Below are 13,563 nucleotides of genomic sequence, written 5' to 3' on the forward strand. Positions count from 1 at the left end.
TCTGGGTACTCCTCTCGGGTTGAAGCAATAGGGGAGAGTAGAGAGCTGCTGCTCCAGGCCAGCACCCAGTCCCGAGGGCCACCACTTTCCATGTTGCAGGTCCTCCAGGGTCCGCTGGGGTCCACTGAGGGTCTGTCGAGGGTCCTGAGGGTCTGTCGAGGGTCCTAACGGTCTGTCAAGGGTCTGTTGTGGGTCACTGCTTTCTATGTCGCGGGTCCCGAGGGTCTGTCATGGGCCACTGCTTTCTACATCACAGGTCCATTGAGGGTCCGTCAGGGTCCTGAGGGTCTGTCATGGGTCCTGAGGGTCCATCGTGGGTCCTGAGGGTCTGTCATGGGTCACTGCTTTCTACATCACAGGTCCGTTGAGGGTCCGTCATGGGTCCTGAGGGTCTGTAATGGGTCCTGAGGGTCTGTCATGGGTCACTGCTTTTGACGTCATGGGTCCGTTGAGGGTCTGCCATGGGTCTGAGTGGTCCTCTGAGGGTCTGTCAAGTGTCTGTCGAGGGTGACTGCTTTCTTCATGAAGAGCTAAGGGCAGGGGATCTGCAGAGTGAAGCCTGAAACCATCTCGGTGAGAGAGAATCTGACACCATCCTCACACTTCTTATGGGCGTTGACCACTGTTACACATGTGGGGAGACCCTATTACTAGGACAGGAACTCCAGGGGCCCAACTCCACCTGGGGAAAGGGGCTTGCCAGGTGAAAAATCTTGTTTTTAATTTTGTTATCACAGCAAATCTGATTCACAGGCATCACGCGCCAGCTTATCCCCAGAGGCACATTTCCTGCATGAAGACGATGATGGGCTATGAAAAAGCTGACGTCTGTGTGGTTATAAACGGCTTTACTGTCTTGAAACTAAGTTAATTCAAATCTGTTTAGACTGAGCAACTGTGCCAGCAGAGGGACCTATCTGCGTGGAATGCGGGAGGAGAGTCTGGAGCTCCTGGCTCCTTAAGAAGAAACTTGGTAGCGAGGGTCTCCGGTCGAGAGTGAGGTACCAGGGGCGCGAATCCTTCCCAAAGATGCCGAGCATGTGGAGTGCTCTGGGCCAGCAGGGATGTGCTTGGTAGAACGGCCTGCATGTAGGAGGTGCTCAACAGCACCTGCTATGTTAAACTGACTTGATTAGGTACTATATAACCACCAATAACTACCACAAATACAGCTGAGGGAGAAGGGCGTGGGTGGAGTCAAACACTCTGTACTGCATTTGTAGGAACTAATAATTAAGATTATCCTGAAATCAAAGAGTTGGACGCAGATATTCATAGACATGCAACTGAGTTCACAATCAGGCTTTGCAAGGAATTTACCCATGGCACAAGATCAAGTTCTTCCAGCAATCTGGAAGGAAGCCTTTACTGCTCAGAATCTAGGAGATTCAGATAGAAAGCAACAGAGTTGTGTGTGTTCATCTGTGCCAAGATTTCTCAACCCAGATGTGTGTGAGGAAGGGTGTGCCTTTCCTCAGTCTAGCTCCATGGGGGTCAGGGCTCAGGGCCCTTTCACTTCCCAGCCCTGATGGTGCCTGGGACCCCCACCCTCCCTGCCTCAGTGCCACCCCCATGTCTCAGCTGCCAACTGGGCCTGCTCTGGCCCCAGCCTCTCTGCCAGGCTCTCTGTTTCTCAGCCATGACCCTGTGCCCTGACAGGGATCCTGCACCAGCAGAGAGACGTCCTCATCGTGAGAAGGGGGAACAGAGATAAAGGGACAAGACAGTGGGACCCTGTGGTGGGGACAGCCTTACCCAGGAGGATGGCTGGTCAGGGCAGTGCAACGTGCCCGAGCTGGAGTAGAGAACGTCGTCCTTGACCAGCACTGAGATGGCTCTCAGGATGAAGGACAGGAACAGGTTCAGGTGGATGTAATTCCTGGTGCAGTGCAGCTTCCTGAGGTGGGGGAGTGGGAGAGAGAGGAATTGGAGGCAGAAGGGGAGGGAGGGAGAGAGAACCAGACAGAGATGAGAAACTCATACTATGATCAGAGAAGCACAGAAAAATAAAAGAGTTGAGGGCATGAAGCAGATTTCACCATGAATGTCAACTGCAATTTGCTGTGGCAGAGAAAAATGAAAAAGCTCTGTTAAGAATTTTTTTGAGATAATAAAGTGGATGAGATGAAGAAACGTTTTTAGCAAATACATATTGAATTTGATAAAAAGTTTCCTATCAACAATTAAAAAACTGTTAAAATCCCAACAAAGGAGGTCAGTGAAAATGGTGGCATAGGGACCATTCAAGAAACAACAACAACAACAACAAAGATACTCAAAGGCTTATGGCAACCAAGTGAACCCTTAGCCGGGGGAAAGGCCCTGAATAGGCAGAGAGCACGCTGTATTTAGCTCACCTTTTTTCCACCCCACCCCAACATGGTGGTCATTTTGAAGACCGAAGCTCATGTTCCTATTGTGGGTACTTGGTCCTGGAGAAATTTCATAAACCCAAGGAGTTGTGTTTGTTTTGACCTTTCTGTGGGTTCTGGGCAAAAGACTAAGATTCCGCAGGCTGAGAAGTGGTTTTGCCGACATGCTGGAAGCTGAATGAATAAGCTCCTGCCACCTCAGGAAATACTTGGCAGTGGAAGCAACCATCAGGTCTTCTGATAGCCTGAGAGGAAAAGCTGTGGAGTGAGAATCTTGGAGAATAAGGGCTTCAAGAAGCTCTCACATGAAGTGGGGAACCTAGAAATCCAGGTGCACGTTCAGGGCAGAAAGAATCAGAGAATCCCACAAGCTGTTATCTCAGGCTGCTCTTTGGGCTTAGCACAAGCAGGCAGCGAGAGTTAAGGCAGAGCTGCAGACAGTCTGGTTAAGCATTGAAGGAGTGATCCCAACACAGAGCCAGCCTACAAAGGCCTTTAGAGGGCACTTTTTCTTTTTTTTTCAGTTTTTTCTCTCTTTGACTCCAGGTGTTTGTGGAAATCTCTATTAAATAACTAGCTGATGACTGAGCTAAAAGTATAGTCTTCAGAGACCAATAAAGACCAAGAGTCTTTATAAAAACAGTTTAGAAAATCCCTAAATAAACAGCTACAACCTGCAGCAAGAAACAACAAATCCTAGAAGTGGGAGACTGTGATTCCAGAGTTATCACATCAGAATATTCAAAATGCCCAGTTTCAACAAAAAATATAAAGCAAAAAATAATAATAATAAGAAGAAAATATGGCCCATTTACAGGAAAAAGAAAATGAATCAACAAAAATTATCCTTGAGGCATCACATGAAATAGATTTACCTTAAGTTTCTGACTTAAAGTCATAGGCAACAACTTTAAATAAAGTGTCTTAAATATCTTTAAAGAGTGCAAAAAACCTAAAACAAAAAACCATAGACAAATAAAGGAAACCAGGAGAACAATGTCTCAACACATAGACAATATTGATAAAAGAGACAGAAATTAGAAAAAGTAACCATGTAGAAATTTTGGAGCTGAAATGCACAATTGAACTAAAAGATTCACTGGGGTAGGTCAAAGCAGGTTTTTTTTTTTTTTTTTTTGGAGACGAATTCTTGTTCTGTCACCCAGGCTGGAGTGCAATGGCGCAATCTTGGCTCATTGCAACTTCTGCCTCCCTGATTCAAGTGATTCTCCTACCTCAGCCTTCTGAATAGCTGGGATTACAGGCACCTGCCACCATGCCCAGCTAATTTTTGTACTTTTAGTAGAGATGGGGTGGGGTTTCGCAAAGTTGGCTAAGCTGATCTCAAACCTCTGACCGTATGTGATCCGCCTGCCTTGGCCTCCCAAAGTGCTGGGATTACAGGTGTGAGCCACAGCACCTGGCCTAGGTTTGAGCAGGCAAAAGAAATCATCTGTGAACTTGCAGAGAGGTCAAATGAAATTATCCAGTCTGAGGAGCAGAAAGAAAACAAAGAATGAAGGAAAATGAAGATAGCCCAAGAGCCTAAGAGACTTGTGGAATTCCATCAAGTGCACCAGCACACACATGGGGGAGTGCCAAAATGATGATCCTGAAGTCATGTGGAATTATGAGGGATCCTGAACAGCCAAAACAATCTTAAACAGAACAAAGCTGAAGAACTCATCATCTCAATTTCAAACTTACTACAGACTACCAAATAGTGTGGCACTGCATATAGATCAACTGTATAGAACTGAGAGTCCAGAAATAAACCTACACATCTAAGGCCATTTGATTTTTGACAAGGGTGCCAAGGACATTCAATAGGGAAAGAATAGTCTTTTTAACGAATGGTGCTGTGACAACTAGATGTCCATATGTAAAATAATACAGCTGGACCCCTACCTCACAGCATATTAAAAATTACTCAGAATGAATCAATGACCTAGACATAAGAGCTAAAACCATAAAACTCTTCTGAAAAAACATAGGAGCAAATATTAAAGACCTTTGGATTTCCTGTGTACTTGTGGTGTCAGCCACAAGTCTAATAGGCTCTGTTGGATTTCTTATGTTCTTATGTATGATACCAAAAGCACAGCAAAAAAACAACAGATAAAGTGGACTTCATCAACATTAAAAACTTTTATGTATTAAAGGACATTACTAAGAGAGTTCAAAGAAAACCTACAGAATGGGAGAAAATGTCTGCAAATTATATAGCTGATAAGGATTAGTATCTAAAATATATAAAGAACTCTTACAACTCAATGACAAAAACCCAATTAGAAAATGGGCAAAAACTCAACTATTTCTCCAAAGATATACAAATGGTCAATAAGCACATAAAACCATAATATGACTTCATTGCATACCACTAGGATGGCAATAGTAATAATAATAATAAATTAAGAAAACAAAATAAAAAGTATTGGATGGGTGTGAAGAAACTGGAACCCTCATATATTGCTAGTGGAAATGTAAAATGGTACAGTCGTTGTGGAAAGCAGTTTGGTGGTTTCTCAACACAGAATTACAATATGCCCCAGAATTCCACTTGTAGGTATACGCTCCAAAGAGTTGGAAACAAGTATTCAAACAAAACGTGTACATGAATGTTCACGGCAGCTCTATTCACAACAGGCAAATGGTGAAACAGTTCAAATGTCCATGAGCAGATGAACGGATAAACTAAATGTGGCATATCCATACAACTAAATACTATTCAACCATAAAGAGGCATGAAGTACTGACGTGGATTGAACTTGAAAACATTATGCTAAGTAAAGACACCAGTCACAAAAGGTCACATATTGTATGACGCATCCAGTGGAGGCAATTCCATAGAGAAGGCAGATTCTAGCTTCCAGGAGCCGGAGGGTATGGGGAGTGACTGCCTCATGTATAGAAGGCTTCCTTTTGGGACAATAGGAAGTTCGGGAACTAGCTAATGGTGATAGTTACACAACACTGTGAAGGTGCTTAGTGCCAAGGAATTGTGTACCTTAAGATGGCTCAAATGGTAAATTTTGTGTTATGGGTATTTTACCACAAATTTTGGAAATCCACCCTCCCCCTCAAATTTTTAAACAATTATGGCCAGCTGAAACAATTTCGATTCTTGCATAAAAAAGAAAAATAATTTTTGTCCAAAAGGATGTTAAAAGAAATTTTTATTTGTTAGAGAAATATAAAGAACAGACTAAGAAAAATATTTTACAAAAAGTGAAAATTTTCATTTAAGCCAAACTATTGCCCACAGAGTAAAAGCCCTTTCTAACATTATAAAAGATCCTGGGCCGGGCGCGGTGGCTAATGCCTGTAATCTCAGTACTTTGGGAGGCCGAGGCACGTGGATCACCTGAGGTCAGGAGTTCAAGACCAGCCTGACTAACAAGGTGAAACCCTGTCTCTACTAAAAATACAAAAATTAGCCGGGCTTGGTGGTGGGTGCCTGTAATCCCAGCTACTCAGGAGGCTGAGGCAGGAGAATCGCTTGAACCCAGGAGGCAGAGGTTGAGATTGAACCCAGGAGCCGAGATTGCGCCATTACGCTCCAGCCTGGGCAACACAAGCGAAACTTTGTCTCAAACAAACAAACAAACAAAAAAACTACAAAGGATCCTTTAATTTAAAACTTGAAAAGTTGCAAGTACTTTTCTTTGGTTTTTGATGAGTTGTGTGGTTAAGAGAAACTCACTGGACAATTAATATTTTGAATTCTTTAATTACAGAAGAATTCCAAATTTATAAACAAATGTCAATTGTTTATAAAATTAGAAATTATGGTGTAAATATTTTTTCATAGTTTCCATTTGTCAAAGAATTCGGTTATATATGAAAAAACTAATTTCTATTATGAAAGACACTGCTCCAGCTACGGCAGGTCAAAACTCTGAATTTATTGCAATTCATTTGGAATTTAAAACAAGGGACAGATATTTCCATTATTGCTTCTTTCCACTGTATAATACTATTGAAAGTATTTATGTTCCATTTTATGAAGTAGACTCTAGAAAAACCATCAAGAATGTAGTTGTTAAAATCTTTCAGTATTTATGTGCAAATGCTTTGAATCGCTGAGCGTTTACACAACTGAAAGAAACAAGACAATGAACTTAATGATCTAGTGTTCTTTGCAAATGCTTGGGTGAGTCATGGAAAAATTTTACAATATTCACTGTATTGGTAACTCCAAGTCAAGATTTTTCTCAAACAGTAAGTGCTTTCCAAATATTCAATTATCAAAAGCAAAATGACAATATAATTTATGTTTTCTCAGTGCTATCCTGTTGGTTTTGGAACCTTGAAGAAAGGAGAGCTTATTTGTGACATAGCTAGGTATGAAAAATTATGTGGAAATAAAAACTTCCCATAATATAAATCATAACTAATGATTTAATATTTTTCTAACATGAATAAATATGCAGAATATTTTAATTACAATCAAGAGAACCATTTAAACTGGCAGAAAAATACCATATAAATTTGAGAAACACTTTTTCTAATCAATGGATTTAGAGTTGTTTGCCAGTTTATGCATTGCCCCTTGTAATGTGACATTAGTTATACTGAGCTGATACAAGGGTAAGCTTATTTAACTTGAGAAGACATAATTTGCAAACAAAGGTGCTTTTGCTTCAAAGTTAGATCAACTCTTTCTAAAAATGGTGACCTAGTTTTGTTAATGTGGATATGAATAGTAAAGGGAAATGACTCCTGGTACCAGAGTGACTTGCTGGAGAGCTTTTATGTATGTTTGGACAGCTAGGTATGTTTGAACAACTTTTTCAACTGTAAATTTTAAAAACTCTAAAGGCAGATCAAGTATTTCCAATACAAATCAGTGACCAAATTGAACTACACTGTGTGAACTACAAACTGGATTTTGAAGACTTACTCTGAACACAAGAATGTAAATAGCTCATTAATATTTTTATATTGATTACATATTGAAGTAGTATTTTGGATCTGACAACTTTAATGTATTATTAATTTCACTGGTTTCTTTTTATTTTTAAAAGAAAATGTTAAAATGAGGCTACTAGAACGCTTACAACTATGCTAGCGGCTTGCCTTATGTTTCTGTTGGACACTGCTGATCTCAACAGCTATCGGATTGTGCTTTTTCAGCTCTCTCTTTGGGCTGGCACCTGTCAAACTCCTCCATAGCCAGCGTGCACTCAGCTCAGCCCTTCCTGATGTTCTGCACAGCTCCAGGGGCTTTCTCTAGTTCTTCCACAAACCTCTGCTGGGTCCACTTGTTCAAGGCACGGAGGACCCTTCTCTCCCACTCAAAAGATTCCTCATTCTTAGCCTTCAGTTTCTTGAACCTTATTTTTATTTTTTCTATCAACATGCCACCCCCATTACTGCACCCTCCGTGGACTCTGAGCGTCCCTGCTCCTCTGCCAAGCACGCACTCCCATAAAACTTTCTCTCTTGGAATTCTCTTCTTCCAGCAAGACCCTCATCAAATGTCAACATGAACCTTTCTTGGGGCTTAACTTTATGTGACATCTTGCTTTTCTAAAAAGTATTCAGAACATTTTGTTTATAACTCTCTTAGAACACTTAAATTCTGCTTCAGAGAAGACTTAATTGGAACACACCCTAAAGAGGACCTCCACTTGTGGCTGTGAAGGAGGATACCTCAGGAAAGGATCAGGGTGACCCTAAAAAGCAGCCCAAGGGCTTGGGGAGCAGCCGCAGCTGTGGGGACCAAAGGCCTGGACTCTGGGGAGAAGGCAAGGGCACTGTGGGGAGCGCCTGGGCCCTCCAGGGCCTCCGTGGGTATCTGCTGCTTTAGCTCTCCGGGCACAGAGGGTGTTCAGAAAGGACAAGCCCAGAGCCAGGGCCAGAGCGAGGGCAGCCTCACTCGCCACAGCAGAAACGGGAGATAAGGGCTGTTGGGTGACCCTCGGGGAGCAACGACTCTGCAGGAAAGGAAATAGAGGCTGCATCCAAATCCTTTTGGTCTCTGAGATGGCTGTGTGTTGGGTGAGAGGCTGAGAAATAAACCAGAAAGCAGTGGCCAAGGGCGAGTACTTGGGGGAAATGCCTGCAGCTTCATGGGTGCCGGGTGGCAAGCACCAGGATTCAGGGCCTGAGGGTGGCAGGGTTCCCAGGCCTTCATGGGGGAGTCCCAAATAGCTGTGGCCCAGAGTAACAACAAACCAGAGAGCACCTGGCTGCTTGAAACCTGAAATGCAGCCTGAAACCCACATGGCCCTGACGGCCCAGGCTGGTCTGCCCTTGTTACCATGAAAAATTCAAATCCTCTGCAGCAAGATAATCATCTGAAGCCTCTGCAATTTAAGTATTTGTAATTTCAGTAACAATTACTAGGTAAGCCAGAAACAGGACCAAGTAATCAAAAGCCAAGTTAAAAAGAAAAAACACTGGCCAGGCACGGTGGCTCACGCGTGTAATCCTAGCACTTTGGGAGGCCGAGGTGGGTGGATCACTTGAGATCAGGAGCTTGAGACCAGCCTGGCCAACGTGGTGAAACCCCGTCTCCACTAAAAATACAAAAATTAGCTGGGCATGGTGGTGCACGCCTGTAATCCCAGCTACTTGAGAGACTGAGGCAGGAGGATCGCTTGAACCCAGGAGGCAGAGGTTGCAGTAAGCGGAGATCATGCCACTGCACTCCAGCCTGGGTGACAGAAACATACTCCATCTCAAAAAAACACAAAAAACCAAAAAAAAACAAAAAAAACAAAAAAACCCAGACAGTAGCGATTCAGATGCTAGTGTTTTAAGACATGGACTATAAAATTAATATATTTAAGAAAACAGATAAAGAAATGGAGAATTTTATTAGATAATAAAATTAAGACCATCAAATAGAAAATTTAAAACTTAAAAAACCTTGAAATTAAGAGTTAAATAGAGGGGACTAACATTAATTTAACACAGCAGATGCGAGTACCATGAATTGGATCAGTAGTATGTCTAGATTAAAGTAGAAACCAAAAATATGAAAAATATAGGAAAAAATAGTAATATAATACATGGGAAATGGAGTTTTAGGAGGAGAAGAGAATTAGGAAGGAGCAGTATTTGAAGAGATGCTAGCCACAAAGTTTTTTGAAACTGACAAAAGACAGTAACAGATTAAAGAAACTCTACAAACCCCAAGAAGGAGAAATGTGAAGAAAACCACCTTAAGTCCTATGAGAGTGTAACTGCTAAAAACTGAAAAAAGTCTTCAAAGCTTTCAGAGAACAAAAGACACACTGCCTCAAAGGAACAATGGTGCACTGGCAGCTGACTTTTCAGAAGAGGTCACGACGTACATCTTTAATGTGGTGACAGAAAATAACTGCCAACCGAATTCAATCCTCTCCAAAATAGCCTCAAAAATGAAGGCAAAATTAAAATGATTTCAAGCAACCAAAACTTGTAAGAATTCACTGCTGGTGGGACTGTGCTGAGAGAAACACTACAGGGAAATCTTCCTGCAGTAGGAAAATGATCCCAGATGGAAACATGAAATACAGGAGAATGAAGAGCACCAGAAAGAAATGTTGAGAGAACGCTAAGTAAATGCGACCTTTAACACAACAACAATAGTATTTATATATGGAATTAAAATGCATGACAAAAACACAAAACACATGAGAGGTAAAATGGAGCTAAAATGTTGCGAAACTCTTGAATTGACTGGAAAGTTGTAAAAGTAGTTACTGGAGGTTAACTCATGAGAAAAGGATGCCTATTGTGAATCTGGGGTGACAACTAGAAGAATAATAACAATCCAAAAGAGGAGAAAACCAGAAGAATAAAAATATTTGATCAATTCAAAAGAAACAAGAATATGTGCAAAACCAACAAAGAACAGTTGAGACAATTAGAAAGCAAAGAAATGAAAGGTAGATTAGAACTCACAGTTGTCATAAGCAGACTGTGCGTATGAAAATGCTGCATTTAAAAATAAAGATTGTAGACAAAAAGCAAATTCCAATTAAATGGAGCTTATAAAATATCTACATTTAATATAAAACACAGGGAAGTAGAAAATAAGCACAGAAAACTGTATACCTTGAAAATACAAAATAAAGCTAATAAAATTATCTTAAATATCAGACAAAGCAGATTTTTAAGGTAGGGGACATTACTACACATTGGCAGTTTAAACTGATATACTCCTAATGACATAGCCTTAAAATATAGATGGTAAACAGTGAAAGAATTAAAAGGACAAATAGACAAGCCCACAATTATAGTTGGAGATTTTAATACATGTCTTTCAGTACTGGTAGAAAAATGTAAGTCTTTCAGTTCTGGTAGAAAAAGCAGTTAAAACAATCAGTAAAGATTTGGAATAATTAAATAACATTGAAAAATGATGTGAATGACCTATGTAGCACATAACCAAGAACTGCATAATTTACATTATTTTCAAATGAAAATGAAACTTTTACCAAAACAGATGGCATGCCAGATCATAAAGCAAGTCTCAACAAACTTCAGACTGAAAGTTGGTTCTTGGAAAACACTGATAAAATTGATAACACTTTATTCAGTAGGACTTATCAAGATACAAAGAAAGAAAACACAAATTGACAATACCAGGACTGAAGGAGCAGAGATCTGTATAGATCTTAAATACATTAAAAATGTAACAGAACATTGAAAATATTGATGAAATGGACAGATTCCTTGAAAAGTACAACTTAGCAGAACTAACATACAAAGAAACCGAGAGTCTGAATAGTCCTATATCTGGTTTAGAAATTTTGGACAGCCAAATAAAACCTGCTCACAAAAAAAACTCTCTGCCCTGTTGGCTCTTCTGGTGACTTCTTCCAAACATTTAAAGAAGATATAACATCTTATCTAACCTAAACTACTCCAAAAAATAGAAAAGAGAAAACACTTTCCTCTTCACTTTATGGGCCAACACCAAACCTTACCAGATTGACTCATGGGAAAGGAAAACGATAGATCAATTTCATGAATGTAGATGAAAAATACTCAACAAAATATTATCAAGCTGAGTTCAGCTATATATTAAAAACATAATATATCAAAACCACGTAGGGTTAATTTAGGAATGAAAGGTGGATTTAACATTAGAAAATCTATCCATATAATATTTCAAATTAAATGAACAAATGTTAAAAACCATATGTATGTACATAAAAATCATGATAAAATTCAAAAGCCATTCATGACTAAAAAGTCTCAGAAAACTGGGAATTGAGAGAAACTTAATTTGGTAAAAGGTATCTTCAAAATATCTACAGCAAACATCATGCTTATAGTGAAGTATGGAAAGCTTTCACTCTGAGTTCAGAAATAAGAAAATGTTGTTTGCTATCACCACTTCTATTCAACATTGTACTTCACAAACAGCATGAATTACACATAGAAAAATCCAAGTGAATTTATGGAATAAAGAATCCATAAATGGATTTAGTGAGGTTGCTGAAGCAAGAGGTTTTTTTTTTTTTTTCTTTTTCCTTCTAAGACAGGGTGTCTCACTCTGTCGCCCAGGCTGGTCTCAAACTCCTGGGCTCAAGCAATCCTCCTGCCTTGACCCAAAGTGCTGGGATTATAGGCATGAGCTACTGTACCTGGCCTTTGAAGCAAGATTAATATACTAAAATAAATTTTTTCAAGAAACAATTAGAAATGGAATTTAACAAAATATTTATAATACCATAAACAAATATCTAGGAATGACTATTAAATTATGTGTAAGACTTCCACTCAGAAAATCATAAAACACTGAGAAATTAAAGAAAACCAAAACAAATGGAAGGATCTACTATGATCACAGGTTGGATGATTCATAATTAGAATGATGTCCTGTCTATCCAAGCTGATCTATAGATACAATGCAATACCAAATGAAATTGCAATAGAATTTTCCTGTTTTTTTTTGTTTTTTTGAGAGAAATAGTCTTGCTCTGTTGCCCAGGCTGGAGTGCAGTGGTGTGATCACAGCTCACTGCACTCAACCTGGGCTCAAGTGATTCTTCCACCCCAGCCCCTTAAGTAGCTGGGACTGCAGGCATGTACCACCACGGCCAGCTAATTTTAAATTTTGTTGTAGAGACTGTAGAGATGGGGTCTCCCTATGTTGCCCTGGCTTGTCTTGAACTCCTGAGCACAAGCAATCATTCTGTCTTGGCCTCCCAAAGTGCTGGGATCACAGGCGTGAGCCAATGCAACCAGCCTGATTTTTTAAAATGGCAATTGACATTAAAAGTTTAAGAGTTGATTTTTAAAATTCACATATAAGTACAAATGGCCAAGCTCTTCCTAATTAAAAAATAAAAAAGGGTTGATGGACTTGGACTCCTAGGAATAAAGACAGGGTAATTATAATAAACAGAAACAGTGCAGTGGCAGAAGGCCAAAGGAGCAGAACCGGGACTCGAGGCCCCCACACATGCCACCGCCTGCTCTGTGAAGAGAAGCATCGCAGGCCATAGAAGCTCCTTCCTGTACCCGCTCCCGGACAACGGGATACACACACTGAAAGCCCTAAAGAAACTTTACCCTGCTTCACACCACAGCAGAAATAACTCACAGGTGGATTATGGATAGAAACATGAAAAGTTAAAATAATAACATCTCTAGATGATAAAAAAAGAATATGGCAAAGATTTCTTAAGAGGACTCAAGAAACAATGACATAAAGAAACAAATGGCAAATAAGCTTCATTAAAGTTAAGAGCTTCTGTTTATCCAAAGACCATGAAGAGAGCTTAAACTCAGTCACAGAGCTGGAGACAAAATCCGTAATACTCGTATGTAATGAAAGGCTCCAAGACTCCTAAACATTGACTTAAATAGAGGGAGAGACCAAATAGAAAAATGAGCAAACTCATTTTGAAATGGCACTTCAAAAAAAGGAAGATTTTAAAATGTATGAACTCATTTTCCACCAGGGAAATCAGGGAAATGTAAATTAAAACACCGTTCTATGTTATTACAGACGCACAAGAATGGCTGAAGGCTTAAAAATGGACAATACCGAATGGAGGCAAGGGTGTGGTGCGAATGGAAGCCTCCTGCCCTGCTAGTGGGTGTGTACACTGGTAACCACTTTGGAAATTACTTGGCAGCATTCATTTTTTTATAAATTTATTTTTAATGGACACATGGTAACTGTACATATTTGTGGGGTATACTTTGATGCTTTGATATATATCTATGTGGTATGATGATC

At 40.2% G+C, this 13,563-nt stretch overlaps 1 protein-coding gene across 1 annotated transcript in view; it reads right to left on the reverse strand.

Moving 5' to 3' along the window:
• Positions 1–13,563, reverse strand: part of VIPR2 (vasoactive intestinal peptide receptor 2) — a 118,298-nt gene that overhangs the window by 13,139 nt on the left and 91,596 nt on the right. Inside the window, exon 6 of the mRNA XM_034951833.3 lies at positions 1,756–1,897. Coding sequence (XP_034807724.1) covers positions 1,756–1,897 — 142 coding nt within the window. The remainder of the gene's footprint in view (positions 1–1,755; positions 1,898–13,563) is intronic.

This window comes from Pan paniscus, chromosome 6 (assembly GCF_029289425.2).
Source record: "Pan paniscus chromosome 6, NHGRI_mPanPan1-v2.0_pri, whole genome shotgun sequence".
Classification (NCBI taxonomy): Eukaryota; Metazoa; Chordata; class Mammalia; order Primates; family Hominidae; genus Pan; species Pan paniscus.